The sequence below is a fragment of the Ailuropoda melanoleuca genome, chromosome 12, assembly GCF_002007445.2.
Source record: "Ailuropoda melanoleuca isolate Jingjing chromosome 12, ASM200744v2, whole genome shotgun sequence".
In the NCBI taxonomy this organism is placed as follows: domain Eukaryota; kingdom Metazoa; phylum Chordata; class Mammalia; order Carnivora; family Ursidae; genus Ailuropoda; species Ailuropoda melanoleuca.
This window is the reverse complement of record NC_048229.1, coordinates 77249731-77270706: the sequence shown is the minus strand read 5'-3', so window position 1 is coordinate 77270706 and position 20976 is coordinate 77249731. Positions and strand designations below refer to the sequence as shown.

The 20976-nt window shown below is 47.1% G+C and overlaps 1 protein-coding gene across 7 annotated transcripts; it reads left to right on the top strand.

The window, feature by feature from the left end:
* The first annotated feature begins 36 nt into the window (after nt 1–36).
* On the top strand, nt 37–20339 carry HSDL1 (hydroxysteroid dehydrogenase like 1). Of its 7 annotated transcripts, none has more exons than XM_034639577.1 (6): nt 37–146; nt 8207–8262; nt 11340–11565; nt 12223–12668; nt 12877–13104; nt 17520–20339. In XM_034639577.1, the coding sequence occupies exons 3-6, from the start codon at nt 11346–11348 to the stop codon at nt 17616–17618; spliced, it is 993 nt and encodes a 330-aa protein (XP_034495468.1). In that variant the 5' UTR covers nt 37–146; nt 8207–8262; nt 11340–11345; the 3' UTR covers nt 17619–20339. The 7 variants fall into 7 exon arrangements, with proteins under 7 accessions (XP_034495468.1, XP_034495466.1, XP_034495469.1 ...); XM_034639575.1 differs by having other exon boundaries at nt 8207–8278; XM_034639578.1 differs by having other exon boundaries at nt 43–146; nt 8207–8278; nt 11381–11565.
* Nucleotides 20340–20976: the final 637 nt, after the last annotated feature.

Below are 20976 nucleotides of genomic sequence, written 5' to 3'. Positions count from 1 at the left end.
ACTCGGGTGGGCCGGCACGTCGGGACGCCGGCGCGTGCGCGGGTCACGTGGGGCGCGGCCCGCAGCAACTGCGGCGGCGGTGGTGACGGGGGCGGCGGCCGCTCGGCTCTGGCGGGACCTGCTCGGAGACTGCGCCGCCTCTGCAGGTACCGCGCTCCCCCCCGCTCCCGCACCGCGCCTCCCTGGGCCCGGCCCCGGCTCCCGGTCCCACTTGCTCTCCCTCAGCCTGTCCCTCCCGATACGCCCCGCCACGCCCCCCGGGACCGTGCCCCTCGGCGCCATCGGCACCCCGGACCCCTTTCGTTTCTCCGTTCCCTTGGACCCCCGCCTCGGCACCTCCACTTCCAGACTCGTCCCCAGCCTCACGGCGCCCCTTCCCGACTCCATGCCGGCGTTGCACCCCTGGAGGGCCCCCTGTTCTGGGTCCGCCCCCTCCCCCAGGACCCGGCAGATGTGGGGCCCCACCCACCCGAGCGCGGCCCCTCTGGCCCCAGACCCTAGCCCCAGGGCTCCCAGCACGGCTCCGAGAGTCACCCCTTTGTCCGTGTTCCTTTATTCTCATTTCTAAAGGACTTGGTTGGAGTGGGATTTGTTGTCGTCTTTGTTCTGATTGAGGAGTAATTCAGAATAAGGGAGCTTTTGAAGAAAGGGCACTAGCGGCTCCCGAAGCGCGGTGGTTTGCTGAGGTTAGCTGGGCGCTGTCAGGTGCTGGAGGGGAAGGGTTCCGGAGATGGATGAGGCTGCCCCAGGTTCAGAGGAACGTGCAGCCCAGCGGACCCAAGCGTTGGAGCCCTGGTGGTGATGCCAGCAGGATTCCCGCCCGGGGGTCTCACAATGGGGAGGCTAGCCAGGGCTCTGGACTTTGGTAGACCTTGATCCTAATTCCCGTGGGGTCCTGGGTATGTCGCTTTAATCTCTGTCGGCCTCGGTTTCCCCATCCGTAAACGGGATGATTATAACTCTGCCTCCTACGGTTGGTGAGAGAACAGTGAGGTGTCAGGAGCCCCTTGCTTAAAGCCAGCTCTGAGTTCTAACCCTGACCTATGCAGATAGGCCTTAGCTAACGCTGAACACGGAGTTAGAGCGGCTAATAGCTAAGGTTTATGGAGCACTTAAGTTTGGGCACTGTTCTCAGTGCTTTATATGTATGACTTCGTTTGATTCTTACAATCTTAGGCTGGAATTACTCTCTCCGTGTTTGGGTAACGTAAGGTAATGTAAGGAAAATGCAGAGGTGAAGTAACTTCACCTTCACCCAAGACATAGCTCTTGGCGGGGGGAGCCTTGATCCCACTCCAGGAAGTCTATTTTCAGAGTCTGTGGTTTAGTCATTATAGTAATATTCCGGGGGCATAGAGTTCAACAAATCAGTATTTTTTTAGTAGATTTAAAAAATGGACATAAAATTCATATAACATAAAATTCATCCTCTTAGCCGTTTAAAAGTGTGCTCTTCATAGCAGCATATTCACTATGTGCAACCACCACCACTATTTAATTCCAGAACATTCCCATCATCCCAGGAAAAAATCCTACCCCATTAGCAGTCACTCCCCATTCCCGCTGCGACTGTGCTCCGGCAACCCTAATCTACTTTCTGTCTCTGGATTTGCCTTATCTGGACAGTTCATATAGATCGGATGGTACGGTGTTTGGCTTCTTTCGCTGAGCATAGTGTTTTCAGGGTCTGTCCGTGTAGCAGTGTGCATCCTACTTCATTCTTTTTATTGCTTACTGATATTCCATTATGTGGATAGATTGCATTTTGTTTATCCATTTGCCTGTTGATAGACATTTGGGTTGTTTCCATATTTTAGCTACTGTGAGTAGTGCTGCTGGGAATATGGCTCTACAAGTTTTTGTGTGGGTTTAAGTTGTTTTGGGTGGATACCTAGGAGTGGTTGCCATTGTTATTTTAATTCCTATGGCACAAATGGAGACCTGAAACCCAGTCCTGTTGGATCTTGGAAGAGAACTCCCATTTCTGCCCCTTCTGCTGAGCTCCCCATGAATTCAGGTTAGCGGTATCCCAAAAATTGGCAGAGCAAGGAAAGGAAATTCCAGAATGTCATGATACACCAATAACTTTGTCAAAGTGCTGACACAAAGTTTGAGAAGCTCCTTGCATTTTTTCCCCTCAAGAGTGAAATTTGAGCTTTGAACACAAAGCAGTATTTGCTTCTATTTATTAAACAGATATTTTACACAGCCTTATACCAGCTGCTGAGGAGGAATATTAAAGATGGGTGCGATCCCAGCCTCACACCATCACAGCCGCCGGGGGTTAAAGACTTAAATCTGAAAAGCAAAATTGTGAAAAGTTTGAGAAAATAATATTGGAAAATACCTTTATATCCTGGGGCTAAGAGGGGATTTCTGAAGTGAAACGTAACGAAGCACAAAGCATACAGGAAAAAGATTAATCCCTTTGACTGCATTAAAATCTAGATGTTCAGATCATCAGAAGCACTGTAAAGAGAGCAAACGTAGAGAACCAATATCTAGGCTATAGAAAGAAAAGGAAGACAACACAGTAGAAGTAAGGGCAAAGGCTTGGAACAGGCATTCCACAGATGAGGAGCCGCAAACAGCACTGAAGCATCATAAGGATGCAGTCATCCTTAGCAGTGATGAGGAAATGTAAGTTAAAACCACAGGGAGCCCCCGTTTCAAGGCCCCCCAGTGGGCGGAAGGTGAACCTACCTGTGTCAGCCACTGGGGAGGGGCACCGTGAACTCAGGCTGGCTGGTGGTGGGCGTGGGGATTGGCCCAGCAGCTTGGGCGGTGCCGGCCTGAGCGCACGGATGCCCTGTGGCACAGCAGCCTGACTCAGGTATGTCCCTTCAGCGGACTCGGGCACCTGTGCACAGGTGATGTGTGTGAAGGTGCGCACGGCAGCTCTGTTCATAACTGTAAAGCGAAAGCCAGAAAAACCCCAACGGAAACGCACATCAGCGATAGAACGGATGTATGGATCGTGGCGTGTTTGTACCGTGACCTAGTGTGCAGCAGCGGAAGCTGTGACCTACAGCTCCAGGAGCAGGGGTGAGCCTCAAGAACCACGCTGAGTGAAGGAAACAAGTCACCAGAAATACATGCGCCGTGATTCCTTTAGAGAAAGTTCAAAACCAGACAAAACTGAACACTTTCTTTCAGAATCCCTGCTGGGGTAATTGTACAACTAGTTATTTATTTTTTTTTAAAGGGCAAGGGAACGGTGATGTCAGAATTGAGGAGGGTGGTAACCCCCTGGGAGGTGGAAGGTGATAATATGACCAGGGAAGAAGCTATGGGGCTTCTAAGTGGGGTGGCTGCGTGGGTGTTTGGTTATTCTTTGAACTACTACGCATAATAGGTTTTACAACTTTTGTGTGTATTTTTCAGTTTTCTCAAGTGACAGCAAAATTAGTTTTAGATACATCTGCCTTCAAGAGGCCTGTGCTCTAGTTGAGGAACCAAGAGACGAGGGAAACAGCTAAATGGAACACAGAGTGGTGTGGGAAGGGCCGTGTGGGTGAGACAGACAGGAACTCGGTGGGGTTGGGGGGGGGCTCGGGGCAGTGGCCTAGGAAGGAGAGGGAAGAGGCGCAGGGCTTCCCTTCACCTCAGGCCTGGTGTGTCGCTGGCACTTATCAGTGGGCCCTGGCATTGAGTTGCGGGTTGAGCTGGTCTTGGGAGGACAGACAGGATTTGAGTGCCAACAGCAGGACAGATGCAGACTCTGTGTGAAAGAAGTAAGATCTCTATGAAAAAAACCTTAACAAAAATAAAGTCCGCAGCCCTGGAGCCTTATTGAAAAAGCTGGCCAGAGCCGGCTGTGGGTGAGGATGGGGAGGACCACCTCAGGCCTGCCCCACACGGAGGAAGATCATGGGACTCTCCGAGGCTGGTTCTGGCTCCCACGAACACCAGAAGCTCTTGGGTTGAGGGATGTGCAGGATTTGCAATTTGTCTCTGTACTGACCGTTTCTCTGTCCTTCCATCCATTGATCCATCTTAATTTCCTATTGTTGCTGTAACACATTACCACAGACTTTGTGGTTTAAAACAGTGCAGATGTCTTCTCTCACAGTTCTGCAGGTCAGAAGTCTGTGATCAGTCGCAGTGGGCTAAAATCAGGGTGTCATCAAGGCTGTGTCACTCCTGGAGGCTCTGGGGCGAATCTCTTTCCTGCCTTGCTGGATGGTAGAGGTGCCTGCATTCTAGAGGGTAACCCCTCTCCCCATCCTCAAATCCAGTGGCCTCGCGTCTTTAAATTCTGCTCGCTGCCTCCTTGACCTCTACTTCTTGATCACATCTCCTCTGACTCTGACCTGTCCCCCTCGTCCATGGACACGTGTGATCACAGTGGCCCACCCGGATCATCCAGGATCATCTCCTTGTTTCAAGGTCCTTAGCTTAATCTCATCTGCAAAGTCCTCTTTGCCACGTAAAGTGGGGCATTTGTGAGGTGTGAGCATTAGGATGTGGACATCTCCCAGGGCCGTTATTTGGCCTGCCACGCTGCCTTTGTTTGGTGGTACTTTAACTGTCTCTTCCCATCATGCTTGCGTCGTTTTCCCTGAAAACATTGTGGCCAGTCTGTCTGATGTCCTTTTACTGTCAGGCCTCATTCATTTAGATAACTTGGTGACGTCAGTGTTTGAGCTGAACCTTCTTCCCCAGAACTCTTGATTCGTGGTTTTGTATGAGGTTTGCCTGCCCTCGTCACTGCTGGGTTGAGCCCGGTAAACTCTGGGTCAAGAGAATGTTACAGGTCACAGCAGTGCTTTGCTCTGTTTTGTTTTTAAAGTTTATTTATTTTATTATCTCTGCACCCAGTGTGGGGCTCGAGCTCACGACCCCGAGATCAAGAGTCCCACGTTCTACCGACTGAGCCGACCAGGTGCCCCCACAGCCGTGCTTTGAGAGGTGACTTTGCTCCTTGCAGTTTTGACTCTAATTTTCCCATGACACTTTTATACTTGCAGTATTACCTTTAGGGCTTGTTTGTTGTTTTCTACAGGGTTTGGGACTCTTTGGGAGCAGTTTTAAGTTTAAAATGAAATTGAGAGACAGGTATAGAGATGGCCCGTATACCCCCCAGCTCCCACACAAGCGGAGCATCCCTCACTGTCAGCGTCACTCACCAAAATGGTACCATTTTTTTTTTTTAAGGAAGGATGAACCTATATGGACATATCGTCATCACCCGAAGTTCATAGTTTACCTAGGAGACCCTTATGTGTTTGATGCATTAGCCCTGATGAGTGCTGCCCTGTAGAAGTAGAAAGTGCCTAACAGACGAGTGGGAATTGCTCTTTTCCTGTTTTGGGGACGGTTCTGACTCTTCTCCTCCATCTGTTGTTCTCCTGTTTTGTTCACTGATGAGTTAGTTTTCTGTAGAGGCAAGAAAACAAAGCTTTATAATAACTTTTACAAGCAGATTAGATAGGGGCCAGAATTTTACTGTGTTTCAGTGTTGCTTTCTAAATAATGGATTTCTCTAAGTTTTAGGTTAATACCTATCTGCAGAAAAATTAACTAGTGAAACCCTTATAGCAAGTTAAATGCAGCTAGGTAGCTTGGTAGGCTTCCCGACTTAAATGTGTAATAAACTCCTTTAAACCTGATTTCCATGACATTTCCTAGATATTTTTTTTAAAAGATTTATTTATTTATTTATTTGACAGAGACACCCAGCAAGAGAGGGAACACAAGCAGGGGGGAGTGGGAGAGGAAGAAGCAGGCTCCCAGCGGAGGAGCCTGATGTGGAGCTGGATCCCAGAACGCTGGGATCACGCCCTGAGCTGAAGGCAGATGCTTAACGACTGCACCACCTAGGCGCCCTGAGATTTCCTAGATATTAATGGCTTTGGGGGAAGTCTTGATTTCTTCTTTCATTAGGAAGACATTATTTTCCATCATGTATTCAAGGGTGGGGAGAGGACTGAGAGAAGGTCAGGAATGTCTAATGTCCTGTTATTTCCATTTACGGTCCATCAGGGTATGAATGAATGTAGGAAAACATCTGATGTGTCTGAGAAGCAGCACGGAGTCATCACAAAGCCATGCCCTCTCAGTTCAGCCTTGCCTTGTCTCCATCTAGAAGGACGAGGGTCCCGGACCTCTCACTTCCTGCCTGCACCAACCAGCACAGCCGCCCCCCTCTGCTGCCAGCCGCCTTTTACAACAAACCCGATTGGCTCCCTCCTTTGGCAGAAGAAGGGACTTAGCTCAGAGAGTCAGTCCACATGCTTCTGTTTGGCGTAAAGACCTTTCACAATCTGGCCTTCCCTTTCAGCGCCCTTGCCACCTCTGGGTGCACTTCCTGTGCTGTGAGCCTGTTGAATTTGTCACCATTTCCTGGCAGTCCAGACCTTTTACTGGAGCCCTTGCCTCCTCTCTGCCCAGGAGGGTCTTACTCCCTGCAGCAGTGCCCTCGCCACTTTGCACTGAGTCGCTCTGTGTATCTTGGTAAATTCCATGTACACAGTGATGCAGGGACCCCCGGCTTACTGGGGAAGGGTCGTCAGCATCTGACACTTAGTTGTTCATTGCTTAATTGTTCGTTGCTGTGTTAGTGGTTTGGTTTTCCAGGTGGTCTTGCCTACAGACCAGTGCCCGTGCATGTTTAGACTTCTTGGTGGTATTTGTTCATAAATAAATTGGTGTTTGAATTTGTCAGTCTTCTTTTTTTTTTTTTTTTTTTAAAGATTTTATCCATTTATTTGACAGAGATAGAGACAGCCAGCGAGAGAGGGAACACAAGCAGGGGGAGTGGGAGAGGAAGAAGCAGGCCCACAGCGGAGGAGCCTGATGTGGGGCTCGATCCCACAACGCCGGGATCACGCCCTGAGCCGAAGGCAGACACCCAACCGCTGTGCCACCCAGGCACCCCTGAATTTGTCAGTCTTCTGTGAGTTGGTGGCTGTGAGTCGGATCTCCATCTTGAGCTGTGTCTGGGGAATGATAAGGTGGCATGCTGTCCCTCAAGGCTGTAGACCAGGCCTAGCACCCTGTTAGCTCTTTGATTCTCTGTGATTGAAAACAAATGTAGCTGTGACAGTGTATGTTGAAGGTGCTTGCCTGTGGTGGAACTGTGATGTTAAGTTTCGTCCTGGTACCCCCGTGACAGGACGGTGGAGGGGAGTGTGATGGGCAGGGCTGGCGAGCCAGGCCATGCCAGGTCCAAGGCCCTTGAAAGCACTGTTCTCAGTGCATCTCTGAAGTTGGTGCATCTTTCTGCTGCACGTGCTGGAGGTCGCTGGTGGGTTTTGCACATGGGGTTTTTCTGTCTGTAGAGGATAGGGGGAGTTGGGTGGTCCCCTTGGGAGCTGGCGAATGAGAGAGTGTGCAGGCTGAGAGCTGAGCTAGAGACCAGGTCGTGCAGTTTAATGTAGCAGCTGCCTGCTGAGCGCCTGCTGTGGGCTGCGGGCTGTGGAAGGGGCCAGAAGAACAGTGAGGAATAAGGTTTGCTGGAGCAACTCAGCCTGCTGGGGTGCTTCAAAAACAGAGCAGTAGAAGACAGTGTCTAAGGTGGAAAGAAGGGGAAAGGTGTGCCAGAGGTTCCTTTCCTCTGCGCATTCTGAAAGCGCCAGCCCCACTCACAGGCTACAAGGGGTGCTCCAAATACTGCAGGACACTTCATCCTGCCACTCTTGCCAGGTGATTAGACAAGTGTTGGATGCCTGGGCTCAGGCGGCGAGCCGGAATCTGCCAGGAATGTGGAATAGAGGTGCTAGGGCTGCAGTAGTATGGACGCTCAGGGGCCCTGCAGGTGGAGGGAGGTAGGTGGCTTGCAGAGAGAGTGGTAAGGTCTGGGAAAGCCCAGGCAGGCACCGGACAGTGAGGATGGCCTGGTCTGCTCTCTGTCCCGGCCCTGCCTGCTCCTGGGCTTTGTGTCCTTAGTGCCCAGTGTCTGTGCAGAGCACCGCCTCTCTCCCAGCTACTGGAACTGGTTTTGTTCCGTTTGATGAAATGTTCCTTAAGAAAAGGTACAGGAAAAGTGGGCACATTCCAGCTGAGCCTTCCTGCAAATGCTGTTGGTGCTTGCCTTTTTCTGAGATGAGGAAATGCTTTGCTGCCTGTACAGGGAATTCATGGCATAAGAATTTATGTTTCCTTAATTTTGAAAAACTTTGGTCTTATGTTTATATAAAGTTTTCCCAGCTGAGCTGTGAGGGCAAAAGAAAGGAATTTTTTTCATGTTGGTTTTTGTTCGCAGGTTGGCCTTAAAACAGAGCAGCATTTTCCTGAAGACTCAGAACCGGCAGAGAGAAGGTGAGAGAAAACCAAGGTAGGTAAGGACCACAGCAGAAAAATCAGGACTCTCCTGTGTAGTCAGGTCCCTTTCAATAGAGTTTTTCCTTCACAGACGTTTAAATTCTTGGAAAAAAATTGTGTTTGAGGGGGAGGAAGTTCCCTTTACACAGTTTCCCATTAGTATGAAACCATTTCATGAGCCATATCTGACCTCCTCCTTTTTAGCTAGAACCTTGTTGCAGACCCTGGGTGCAGTTAAGTTTCCCCCAAGTATTGCTTTGGTGACAACCCATTAGGTCTTGTTACATAGGGTATAAATTTTCATTGAAAACAGTGTTTCAGTATCTTAGATATACAACCACCTGTTATTTTTTTTAAGATTTATTTATTTATTTGAGAGAGACAGAAAGAGAGAGAGAGAGCAGGAGCAGGGGCAGAGGCAGACGGAGAAGCAGATTCCCCGCTGAGCCCGGACCCAGATGTGGGGCTCGATGCCAGGACCTGGAGATCACGATCTGAGCCGAAGGCAGACACTTAACCATCTGAGCCACCCAGGCACCCCCACCCACCTGTTATTAGAAGAATAGATTTAATATTCTAAGAATCCAGATTTTTTTGTTGTAGTTTTGTTATTCCTAATTTTATTACATTGTGTTGGAAAGGTACTAATACCTACAAATATTACTTTTTTGCATTTACTTCCCTTGTGGCTTCATATTAGGTTAGTTACGACAGAAGGCACATGGACACTTAAAAAAAAATTATTTCAGGAACTCCCCAAAGTGAAGGTTTAACATGGAATTTCGTTTTTATGTTCTTTCTTGTAAGAAATTACTGTTTTGGTCATTTGTTTGGGCGTCTTGCAGTTACAATTATTGAGGGGCCATAGCTGTGGCAAGCACGTTGGTGGCACGCTAGGTCAGGGGCATGCCCCATCAGCCAGCTGCCTCCACGGGGACTTGGCTGTGCCCTGAGCTGTGGAGTGAGGGCCCTTGAGAAGGGTGACACGACACTCCCTTGTCTAGCGTCTGGAAGCTTGGAGGGGCATTCACGCACGGCAGGAAGACAATGGACGTATTTGAGGCAGATGATCCTAAGTGTGAATGTTGCAAGGATCTGGGAGCAACCCTCGGAGTGCTGTTGCCTGCTGTGGGGCAGATTGATCACGACGAGAAGGGCCTCTTCAGCCCAAGCTTCATTGATCTTGATACTTCAAATTTCAGAAAATCTCAGCCAGTGTGGTCCTTGAAGAAAAATTACCCAGAGGAGCATTTAGTTGTTCTTATATTATTAAGGGTTTGGCTTATGGAGTTAATAATGATGACAGTGTTTCCTTTTCACGATCAGTTTTGGCATTCTTATTGTGGGAGGTGCGTCTCTGTGAACGGAACCCCAGGATATAGCACTTACCGGTAGGAAATGAGATGACCCAGCTTCAGTTGTTTTCTTTGCCACTTGGGGCAAACGTTTCTTTAACGTAATGCCACATCAGCTCAGTTAGTACAGTGACCGCAAACAGCCTCCTGCCTCAGTGGTGGTGTCCTCGTGGCGCAGCATCTGGGAACCCTTCCGCCTGCTCCTCTCTTCAGTTTTCTGTCCTATTTACTTGTGTCCTTTGCTGGTTTGTAATTTGGATTGTACATTCATATGTGTATCAGTGTATATATGTTCACGTATCTCTCTCTGTATTCAGCAGGTTTTCCATTACTTTATGCCTTTTATCACAGAATGCTGCCACTCTTAGAATGTGTTCCATCTCAGTGGCTAATTGGTTTTCTCCTGCTTTGCTCATTTTTATTCTGCAGAGTTCGATTGGGCTCAGATTACACTGCAGTGAAGCGTTCACTCATTCTTCCTTAAGCTTATGCCTATTTTTGCTGCTATCGTTGGGAATTCTCTTAATTTCATGAATTTTTTTTTCTATTTTAACAGGACTTTGAAAGAGAGGCCATTCCCAGAAGTGTTATATATATTTTTTGGATCAAAGTCAACTTTCTTTTATGTAATAAATGCTGTACCCTTGTGTTGGTGCGAGTCAGAGCTCACTGTAATTTAATTGCAGGCACTTGTGATCCCTTCGATATCTTGTCCCTCACAGGCAGCACACAGCTGGATCCGGCCTCAGCGGTTCCCAGGTCTGGTCTGGGACCAAGTTCATCAACCTTGGTGGTACCTGGCCTTGGCCTCTGCAGGGTCGCCTCGCACCACAGGCATACATAAAGCAGTTCATACGGCATTTAAAGTAGTTTTGTTAAATGTCCTTCTGTTTTCCTAGATGCGATTGTTTAACTCATGTTTGAATCCTTAGCATCTGTCACAGTCCATGGAACGTAGTAGGTACTTCGTAAATGCTTGCCGTGTGGATGCTTACAGGAGTCGTACTGGACTCTTTCCTTGGATGTAAGGCGCAGGGCAGAGATAGGGGTGCCCACGATGGCAGTAAGATGGAGGAGTGCTTACTGTCTTGTTTAAGAAAACCAGTTCCTCAAGCTTGGGGAGTATCTCTTTGTAAATAAATGTTTATGCATTTATTATGTGTACATAATGTAATTTACGTGAAAGTTTATTTTGGCTTAGTTTCGTCTCAAATGGATCGTAAGCTCTTTTTGGCCAAGGCAGTGTCTTAATACCGCCGCTGTTCCTTCTACTTTGTCTCTGTGTGGGTGTTAGGCCCTCTGCGCTGGCTGATGATGAAGAAAGCAGAGAAGTAAACACACCTCTCAGCTGTTACATGAATTAAAAGTCTATGTCTGTCACTGTGCTGGGCGAGGAGCTTTTTTAGGGGACAGAGCATATTGTGTTTATCTCTGTATCTACAACAGGCAGCACAGTGCCTGAATTTTAGTAGGAATTTGGTAGCTCTTGGTAGTTACGTTGACTCATCTGCTTGGAAGAAAAGGGCTTCATAAGCCTCCGTGTTAACGAGATTATACATTGAGTGGATCCATGGGTTACATGCATTTGAAACATTACTGTTCTTTGAGTGCATAATCGTTAAGCTCTCACATCGGTAGGTGCCTTTCTTCATTCTGACTCTGCATGTTCCTTTCACATAATTAAGCAAAGAACCTCTCTCTCTTTCCCCTTCCCTGCAGGCTGCCATGGCTGCTGTTGACAGCTTCTACCTCTTGTATAGGGAGATCGCCAGGTCCTGCAATTGCTACATGGAAGCTCTGGCCTTCGTTGGCGCCTGGTACACGGCCAGAAAAAGCATCACTGTCATCTGTGACTTCTACAGCCTGGTCAGACTGCATTTCATCCCCCGCCTGGTGAGCAGAGCAGATCTGATCAAGCAGTATGGAAGATGGGCAGTCGTGAGCGGTAAGAAAGGAGATTTCTGTCCTTGCCTGATTTCAAAACAGAATAATCTCTTCTGTTGAAGCTGTGTTTTCAATTGGATGCCTTATTCGAGGAGTCACTGAATTCACTGTGATGTGTTCAGGGGAGCACAGTTCTGTTGTGATTATGTCCACATTTGCTTAGTGTCCTCCCCTTGGAATGATTTGTGCCCTTCTTATTCTGCCCTCCTGTTCCCAGTCCTGCCTCAGCCCACCTTCCCACCTCTTGTTTTTCCTTTTGCTCCCTTTTGAGGTTGTCCTTTGAAATTGTCACCACTGTCAGCTCCCTTTTTTTAAATTTCATTTTGATTTATCATTGTTTCCCGGGAAAGTACCGCCCTGGCACTTGTTCAAGCCAGATATAAGTTTGAAAACTGTTTCCTGCCACGTCTCACAACCAGCTCGATGAATGTGAGGCTGCCCTTCCTCTACTTGTCAGGGGGTCTGGAAGAGTGTTTGACTGAGGTGTTGTTCGTATTTGAACCCAACATTGTGCTCGACATAGTGGTCATTGTGAGAACTGGGTTTATTTCTAGTGTGAACCCTTCTCAGCTTCAACCGAGAAACGGGGCATTTAAGGTTTGCTCTGAAGGTCACACCAGGAAACGAGTGCGCTCACCTTCCCTGGCCTGTATTGTAGGTGCAACCGATGGGATCGGAAGAGCCTACGCGGAAGAGCTAGCAAGCCGCGGCCTCAATATCATTCTGATCAGCCGCAGCCAGGACAAGTTGCGGATGGTTGCTAACGACATAGCTGACACCTACAAAGTGGAAACTGAAGTTATCGTTGCAGACTTCAGCAACGGCCGGGAAATCTACGACCCCATTCGCGAAGCCTTGAAAGACAAAGACATTGGCATCTTGGTGAATAACGTAGGCGTGTTTTATCCCTACCCCCAGTATTTTACTCAGGTCTCCGAGGACAAACTCTGGGACATCATAAATGTAAACATTGCTGCAGCTAGTCTGATGGTCCATATCGTGTTACCAGGGATGGTGGAGAGAAAGAAGGGTGCCGTTGTCACCATCTCTTCTGGCTCCTGCTGCAAACCGACCCCCCAGCTGGCTGCATTTTCTGCTTCTAAGGTAGTGTATTCCTGATTGGAAAACGAAGTCAAAAAGCAAGAGGACGTTCTTTACGTGGTTTGATCCAGTTTGTTGAGCTCTTTGTCCCAACTCGTGTTTCCGTATGCTGTACTTTTTCCTGAAATGGTAATAAGCAAGGCTGTTTTCTCCTGAATTCTCCTCCAAGCCCCCCCCCCATTAAATCTTTACCCCTGCTCTGTTCTCACAGGCTTATTTAGACCACTTCAGCCGAGCACTGCAGTACGAATATGCTTCTAAAGGAATCTTTGTACAGAGTCTCATTCCATTCTGCGTGGCCACCAGTGTGACCGCACCTGGCAGCTTTCTGCACAAGTGCTCGTGGCTGGTGCCTTCGCCGAAGGTATACGCACATCATGCTGTTTCTACCCTTGGCATTTCGAAAAGGACCACAGGATACTGGTCCCATTCTATCCAGGTAACAGTATGCACTCAACTCTTGTAATTAGGTTAATGCATCCTAAACCTTTCTAAATGATCCATGGCAATCCGATTGAAGCCTACAGCTGAAACGTGAGAACTGCACATTCTGATTCTTAAACCTGACACTTGTAGTGGTTCTGGTTAAGTCCCTAAGTTCTCTTCTGTGCAACTATTACTGATAGTTTAATCTGTGTGGCAACTATGAGAGGAGATATGCTGCTTTACTCTAGGAAGCGGCCAGAGTATGAAATACTCAGTCTTCGTGGGGATTCTTTGCATAGAGATTATTAAATTTGCCATCACCACATAAACAGATATGAAAACCAACAATTAGTTTTTACTTTTATCAAAAGATTTGGCTGAAAGTTTCTTTAATAAGAAGGAGCTTTATTTATTCAATCCTCTGTCAATTTTTAGCCCATAATGAGTTTACTGGAGGAAGTTCGATGTGCCAAACACACTGTATAAAGTGGGTTCTGTGCTGATCCTGGTCAGTCTTCCATGTTAGGGCCCAAGTAAGAGTGATAGCCTGTGTTGGGTTTAGGATCTTGGAAGTATTCAATGCTTTGGATGAAGGCAGATTTGGGAGCCTTTTAGGGAGCCGTGGATTACAGTGAGTAGGTGAGTGTGCGGAGGGCCGTGGAAACCCCACACTCTACACATGAGGCTGTGCGGGCACGGCGGCAGGCGGATTGGGCTGGAGGAAGCAGTTGTATTTGTTGATTCATTTACGGCAGCAGAGACGTGGCTGGGGCTAAGTGCTGGCTGGACGAGTGTGTGGAGAAGAACAGCTTGAAGATGGGGTGGGAGAAGGCATGGTTCCCGGCAGCAGGCCAGGACCCAGAGCAGAGTGGAGGGGACAACAGGGAAGCCACAGAGGTGAGCAGGGGCAGCTGTGTGCTGGCTCCTGTGAGGTGAGGACTTGCCCAGTGAAGAGGTTTGAAGTGAGAGTGTCGGGGGAGGGGAGCGGCGTGCTGCACCTGTGTGAGTGATCCTTGTGGGAGCCACCACCGGGATGGCCTCTAGAGTGATTGCATAGCCTTTTACTGATCCCCGGATCGTCGCAAAGCCTGTGTGAAAGGTTCTTTTTGATGCGCTTGCACAGAGGTTAGGGAGGAGGTGTCATCACTCCTTCCCTGGGGCCCCAGCCCTTATGGATGTCTGCATAACACCATTTCTGCGCGGAAGCTGTATGAGAACTGGCCTTTTTTGCTCTCTTGGCATTCACGTAATTAGACGATGGCGTCTTCTTTGTGTTGTGCTAGTTGTCTTAATGATTTGCAAGCAGAAAACAGAAAAACATGTTTTGGACTTAAAACAGTTATAAAGAGATCAAATGTCTTGGCTTTAATTGTTAACTAGTTAGCACTGTTGATTTGGGGGCCTTTCTTCTCGTTTTCAGAAGTGTGGGAGGCAGTATCGTCAGCTTCGGAGCACAGAGTAAGGCTGGCTGGAAAGCTTGTAGCCTTCTGTTTGGGTTACTTGACATGAAGGCCAGAAACAACGTGGGCGTGTGTTAGGTTGAAAAAGCCATTAACTTGACAACTTGACCAGTAAGTGTCTCGGTCATAACTCCTGGGCTGTGCTCCTGGTGGTACGATGATAGATTAAGCCACAGCGACTGGCAAGCAGGGAAGGTGTGTCTGAGCTCGGTGGATTGGGCTGCAGTCCGCTCTGAATTTCTACCTACTTTAGGCGTGCTTGTTCCCATATAATGTGTGTGTGTTGCTTTTGGAAAAAGAAGGCGTGGCATTTGGAGGAGAGGGGAGCTGGTTGGCCTTGAGAAGGCCCTGTGGCTGCATACTGAGATGTGGGTGAGGGTCCAGGAGACGGAGGCCAGCAGCCATGTCAGAGGTCACGGCCTTCCTGCCCAGCCTGGCAGCCCACGCCCGCTGCCCGCCAGGAGGGGAACTGTGAACCACACACCTTCACTGCAGCTTTGTTTCTACCTTTGGAATAACTCTGGCTTAAGGATCCAGCCCAAGCTCTTTGGGGTCTTTCCCTTCCTTTCCGTCCCCGTTTCTTACCTAGGTCCTACCCATCCCAGTCCCTGGGAAACATCTGGCGTCTTCCCTGCCAGTGCAGATCTCCAGCCAGCTGGACATGTGCATTTGCCGTTAACTTCCTCCTCTGGCTCTCGTCCCCACAGGGGCTCTCAGTTGCTGTTGGCTTTTGTCGCAGGGGAGGACAGCTCCTTTCCTAGGCCTAGACAGGTGGGTCAGATCTCTGAACACGCACAGAGCATTCCAGAGCCGAAGACTCAGCCCTCCCCCCAACTCACTCACTCCTCCTCTAAACAAGTAGATGAGTCACCCCTTTAGTTTCTAATCTATCAGTACACGGAGGAGGCAGTTCTCTCTTCTTCCATTAGCTCTTTCCATCCTGCTCCCTGGGGTGCTAAGACCCCATTAGGATAAGCCAGAGTGATGTGCTCGTGATGGCGCCACACACAGCGCTGTAAGAAACTGGCAAGGGGCGTCCTGCCGCTGGTCCCCCAGTGATAGAAGGTGGCCGCATTGAACGGAAATTAAAAACAAACAGATTTCTAGCTGTTGATCCCTTCTCCACTATGCTGAAAAAATGCATAGTAGTCCTCCCCTTATCAGCGGGGATATGATCCAAGGCACCCAGTGGATGCCGGAAGCCATAGATCATGCAGAACCCTATACAGACTGTGTTTTTTCCTGTACGTACATACCTGTGATAAAGTTTACTTTATACATTAGGCACAGTGAGATGTTAACAACAATGACTAATAATAAAATAGAACAATTATGACAATATTTATAATAAAAGTTATATGAATGTGGTCTCTCCGAAAATACCTGTACGGTATGCAGCCTTCTTCTTGTTGTGATGACACGAGATGATGAAATGCCTGTGTGAGGAGAGCGAGTGAGGGGACATCGCGCTAGACTGCTCTTGACAGGCCAGTAAGTCAGGAGGGTCATCTGCTTCTGGACTGCGGTTGACCTTGGAAACCGTGGAAAGCAAAACCAGGACAGCAGGAGCACCACTGTACTGTACTTGGAAGAGGGGTCCAGTTCCATAGTCTGTCCCGGGTGCCAAGTGTTTGAGTGTTTGAGTGTTTGAGTGCATCCCTACTTCCCAGGTCCTCCTCAGGGACCCGAAGCTCACTCCTTTTATCTCCTTACATTTAGAATCTTTCAGTTTGAGACAGCAGCTCCAAGGAAGAGTATCCTAGTATTTTTTCCACAAAATCCTGGCTCTTTAAGGGGGTCCAGGGAGACCTTAGTTGTGTCCCCAGAAAGTGTCCCGTGGCTCCTGGCCCAGTACGGGGCTCTTGTCTCCGAGTGGTGAGCTGGAGCTTCTCTGGAACCTGCAGTGGACAGCTGTGGCTGTCCCTGATGCTGGGGCCCCTTCCTGTTCAGTGTGGTGTCCCTGGGTCTGGGGTGACCTCTGGTATTTTATTTCTGTTCAAGGCTAGAATTTCAGCACTTGCCAGTGGCCTGTTCTTCTCCCTTCCTTCCCCCCTCCTTTTTTTTTTTTTTTTTTTAAGAAGCTCTATGCCCACTATGGGGCTTGAACTCATGACCCCAAGATCACATGTTGTACGCTCTACCGACTGAGCCAGCCAGGCCTCCCATTCATCTCCCTTCCTTACCATACAAGTAGAGCTTGTGCTCAGCTCAGTCTTGGACAAACCCGTCAGCACAGCACAGGGTTTCTCCCCATCAGCACTGTTGGCATTTGCTATTGGATAATCCCTTGTGGGGAGGCTGTCCTGGGCCTTGTAGAACGTTCAGCAGCATCCCTGACTTCGACCCACTGGATGCCAGTAGCAGCAGCACCCCAGGTGTGACAATCCAGGAGTGTTTCTGGACATTGCCATATATCCCCCCCCCCCGGGGTGGGTAGGGCCATGGTGGAGAAGCTGCGGAGCAGAGCGCCATCAGCAGGACCCCGTCCCTGCATGCCCAGGCTGTCCCCATCGTGTCTCAGGACTGTGGCCCAGGGTCCCAACGTGTTTGACTCGGTTCTCTTGTTTAATTTCGCCCCAGCCTGCCCCTCACACCCGTTTTCTCACACAGTACTAATCACGGATTCATTTACCCATTTCAGCTGCCTTTTATTCCTGGAGTGGTTTTGTCATTCTTAACCGAAAGAATATGTTACTGCCATCAGGTTAAGTAAGGATGGGATTGTATTACCACGTGTGTCTGTCCAGCCTCATCAGGGAAGGGGTGGGCGGGTGGCGGTCATACTTGCTGTATTCCCACGGCATCTAGCGTAGGTTCTTATGCAAAAATAGGTGCTTCCTACAAGAGCACCTAAGGGCTTTTTTTTGTATTTAATTTGGTGATATTTGTTGCATTAAGTCACATACTGACACTTAAGTGTCTGTGCTTTGGGTTCTAACCTTATAACCTTTTTCTCTTTCATTTTTAGTTTCTTTTTGCACAGTATATGCCTGAATGGCTCTGGGTGTGGGGAGCAAATGTTCTCAATCGTTCTTTACGTAAGGAGGCCTTATCCTGCAAAGCATGAAACTGCACGATGGTTTGGGAAGTTTTGCCACCTCGTGGGAACCTGCAGTATTCTGATGTTTGGAAGAACACATTTAATTTATCTTCTGTACTTTCTTTTATTACTGGTTATTTAGTGTACTGTTGACTCATCATTTGCAAATGCACATAATAGTTTTAGAGAATGCTGTAGAAAAACCACAAGGGCTGCATCACGTGGGTGGCAGAGAGCACACAGTGAGTGAGGCACAAGAACTGATTGAGGGAACCTAAATCGTGATGCTTTTTTTTTTGTTAGCTGTCTCAGAGACGTGTGATTTATGTTGTTCTAGGAGCGCCAGCAATCTGATACTGAAATATAATACGACTTGTCAGCTCTCGTAGTTTCAAATGTTGTTTTTTAAGGGAAATTATTTCAGTAGATGAATTATAGTATCGGTTTTCAAATGTTCATCAGGAAAGACTATTTAAAAGTGTTATTTTATAAGTAAGATCGCTGGTGTAATTAGCAGTAGAAATCCGTGTATATCCTGTGGTATAGCTCTGTTTGTGTGTGAAAATGCTGCTCTCCAAGCGTTATTTCACTAGAGAACCACGTGTGTATGTATGTTGTGTACATCCGGGCAACTTTATTTATGGGTAAGTTACTTTTAAAAAGATACCTTGCTAAGGTGGCTTAATGTGGAACCTTATGGGGTCTTAAAATTCTAGGTTACTCCGTTTCGTACTAAACAAGCTTACCCAATTTTGTGCTTTGGGTTTGCCATGTATAAAATTATACATTCTGTTGGTGGTGGTTTTTTTTTTTTTTCCATTTACTGTGGAGTTAATTCATTCTTAGATTTGAACCTATAATGGTTGACCCTCAGTCATCTCTTGATTTATAATTATTGTGGATAAGTAGTGATTTCTCAGCCTATGACCCATTTTATAACTGAAATTTCACCCTTTAGAGCTTGTTATATCTGGTTTTCATACACTTTTCTATGTAATTTTCTCTTATAGTAGCTTTATTGGAGTAAACATCGATTACTTATGAAATAGTGGTTAAAATATGGACAAATTATGTGTGTGATATGATGTATGTGTTAAAATAAGTTAAAAGCTCGTTCTTGGTGTAACGAATTTATGCATTACAGTGAACGCTTTTGTTGGTGTGAAGATCATTGTGCACAACCCTCCGTGATAGGGGTTTGCTTTGACAGCTACTGTGAAATAAATGTTTTCGGCTCGGATCTTAAAAGGCCAGACATTTTTGGGGACCACTCTCTAGTGCTTCAGCAACTGTAAATGACTATATGAATGTGACAATATGTGCAAATTAAGAATTTGGAGTTTATTACTGTGACACTGATGCAGAAACTAGTAAATTGGCTGAAATCAGGACTTTCATAGGACTGTTTTCTTCTGAGATGGTATTCCGTTAGGAGTTAGGCCTGGGCATGTAGGCCTGGGCACACCTTTATGGCACACGCACAATTTTGTCAGTGCTGTTGCCTCAGTATTTCCAGATCTGACCTGGACTCAGAAGCAGTTGAGTTCAGAAGGTCTTCCATGTATAGACCAGGCCTTCTTTACACAAAAGACCTTCAGATGTGAAAACTTGATAGCAGTGTTATGTAGCACAGAAGGTGTTGATGGAAGTTAGCTTGGAGGCCTTCATTTTGTCACATTTGGCAATTTTCCCTCACTTAACAATTAACTTATGGTCATTAAGACTAGAGAAAATTTGACTTCCTGCCACATCCACGTGAATTGTAATTGACATGTAGTAAGAAGCAGCAACTGTATGTAAAAACACCATATTTATATCTCAGGAGTTACGTGGCACAGCAACATCTTCTATTTATAGGTTGCATACTGCACTGCTATATGATGAGAATAAGTAAATTGTAAAATATGTCAGTGATGTTTGCAAATTCTCTCCTTGGCAGGACATGGGTAAGTAAACTGATGGGTGCAAAGCTAGTGAAAGATCAAAACCAAGAATCTTCCTTAGGTTTCCTCTTTGATAAATTATTTTTTCCCAGAGCTCATTTGAGAATCATCATTGGGCCACTGTAAATGGGGTTTCTTAGTAAGAATGTGGGAAATTTAAGAACTTTTGAAACAATCTGTGAACTGAAAGTTTAACAGTAAAAACTTCTGCTTCCTGTGAAAGAGGTTTTGCTCCATGTATTTGTATTTGGAATGAGAGATTTTTTTCCCCATGGAAACAATTACTTTAAAATTAACAAAAAATTAATCTATGAACATCTATGGTAGTAATTCATTAACAGCTGGTAGTTCAGCAAGAAAATTGGGCATAACCATGTGTCTCTTCAGGCTTTCAAAATGAAGAAGTAGATTTCTTGATCTCATTCTCCTGATAGGTTGAGTAGATAGATGAAGGTAGATTTTGGTCATTGATTTTGGCAACATGGAGATCGCTGCTGGTTTTGCCGTGAGCCATTTTGTCTTGTGGGGATGAAAGGTAGATAGATTGTAGGGGTTCAAGAAAGAATGGAAAGAAAAAGGGAGAAAGCAAGGCGAGAGCTCTTTTGATGAGTCTTGTTCTGTTTTAATCTCAGTTAATCAAAATCTTACACATTTGGGAACCAGGGCATTTAGGTGGTGTCAGTCTTGACATTGTGTGCCCTCCTAAACCAAGTCCAGTCTGTCTGTGTCTCTGTCTCACTACTGGCTCGGCTGTTACTCTTTAAAATAGTATTTAGTTTGAATAAAGATTTACCTTCCCATGGAATCTGCAAATTCTTTATTATACACATAAAGAAGTTATTTTAGAACCTAGAGTGGTGGAAAACTGATAGACGGGGATCTCATGGCTCTCATCCTTTCTTGGTAGATTTCCAAAACACCTCTCCCATACCCCTCCCCCCTTCAGTTTATAGGGTTCTCGAAGCTGGCAGCAGTGTCCTGATCCCTGCTTTGGGGCTTCACTATCACATGAGAAGGGTGTTTGCAGTTCACTCAGTTCCTGACAGTTGGGTTGTGTATTCAATGGCACAGTGACTTCAAGGCCTGTTAAAAGAGCCGTGGCCTAGACCAATTTACCCCACATTAGAACACCACAGTTAGGTTTAAGATCAAGTGCATTACATGGTGGCAGCAGGCACTACTTAACCTTGAGGATTTACGAATGCGAAAGAGTCAAGAATTCTCTGGAAGTTCCTAACATTGATGCGATCTCAGAATGGGGAGAAGAACTTAATCAGGTTTCATTTAACCCTCATCCTGTGAGGTAGGTATGAATACCTCTTTTGGGTAAGGAAGGTTTGGTACAAAGAGCCGAGGTACAACTTGCCCGAGATCTCCAAGCTAGTAGGTGATGGTGTGTTAACCTAGTATACTAAACCAGTTTGGTTAAAGAATGATAAAAG

Bases quoted from the DNA above. Each gene is read 5' to 3' on its own strand.
- HSDL1 (XM_034639574.1), top strand. From the start codon at position 6,799: ATGTGGGGCTCGATCCCACAACGCCGGGATCACGCCCTGAGCCGAAGG. The intron at 6,913-8,206 runs GTGAGTCGGATC...TTTTGTTCGCAG, and splicing joins TCTTCTGTGAGTTGGTGGCT to GTTGGCCTTAAAACAGAGCA. The intron at 12,669-12,876 runs GTAGTGTATTCC...CTGTTCTCACAG, and splicing joins CTGCATTTTCTGCTTCTAAG to GCTTATTTAGACCACTTCAG.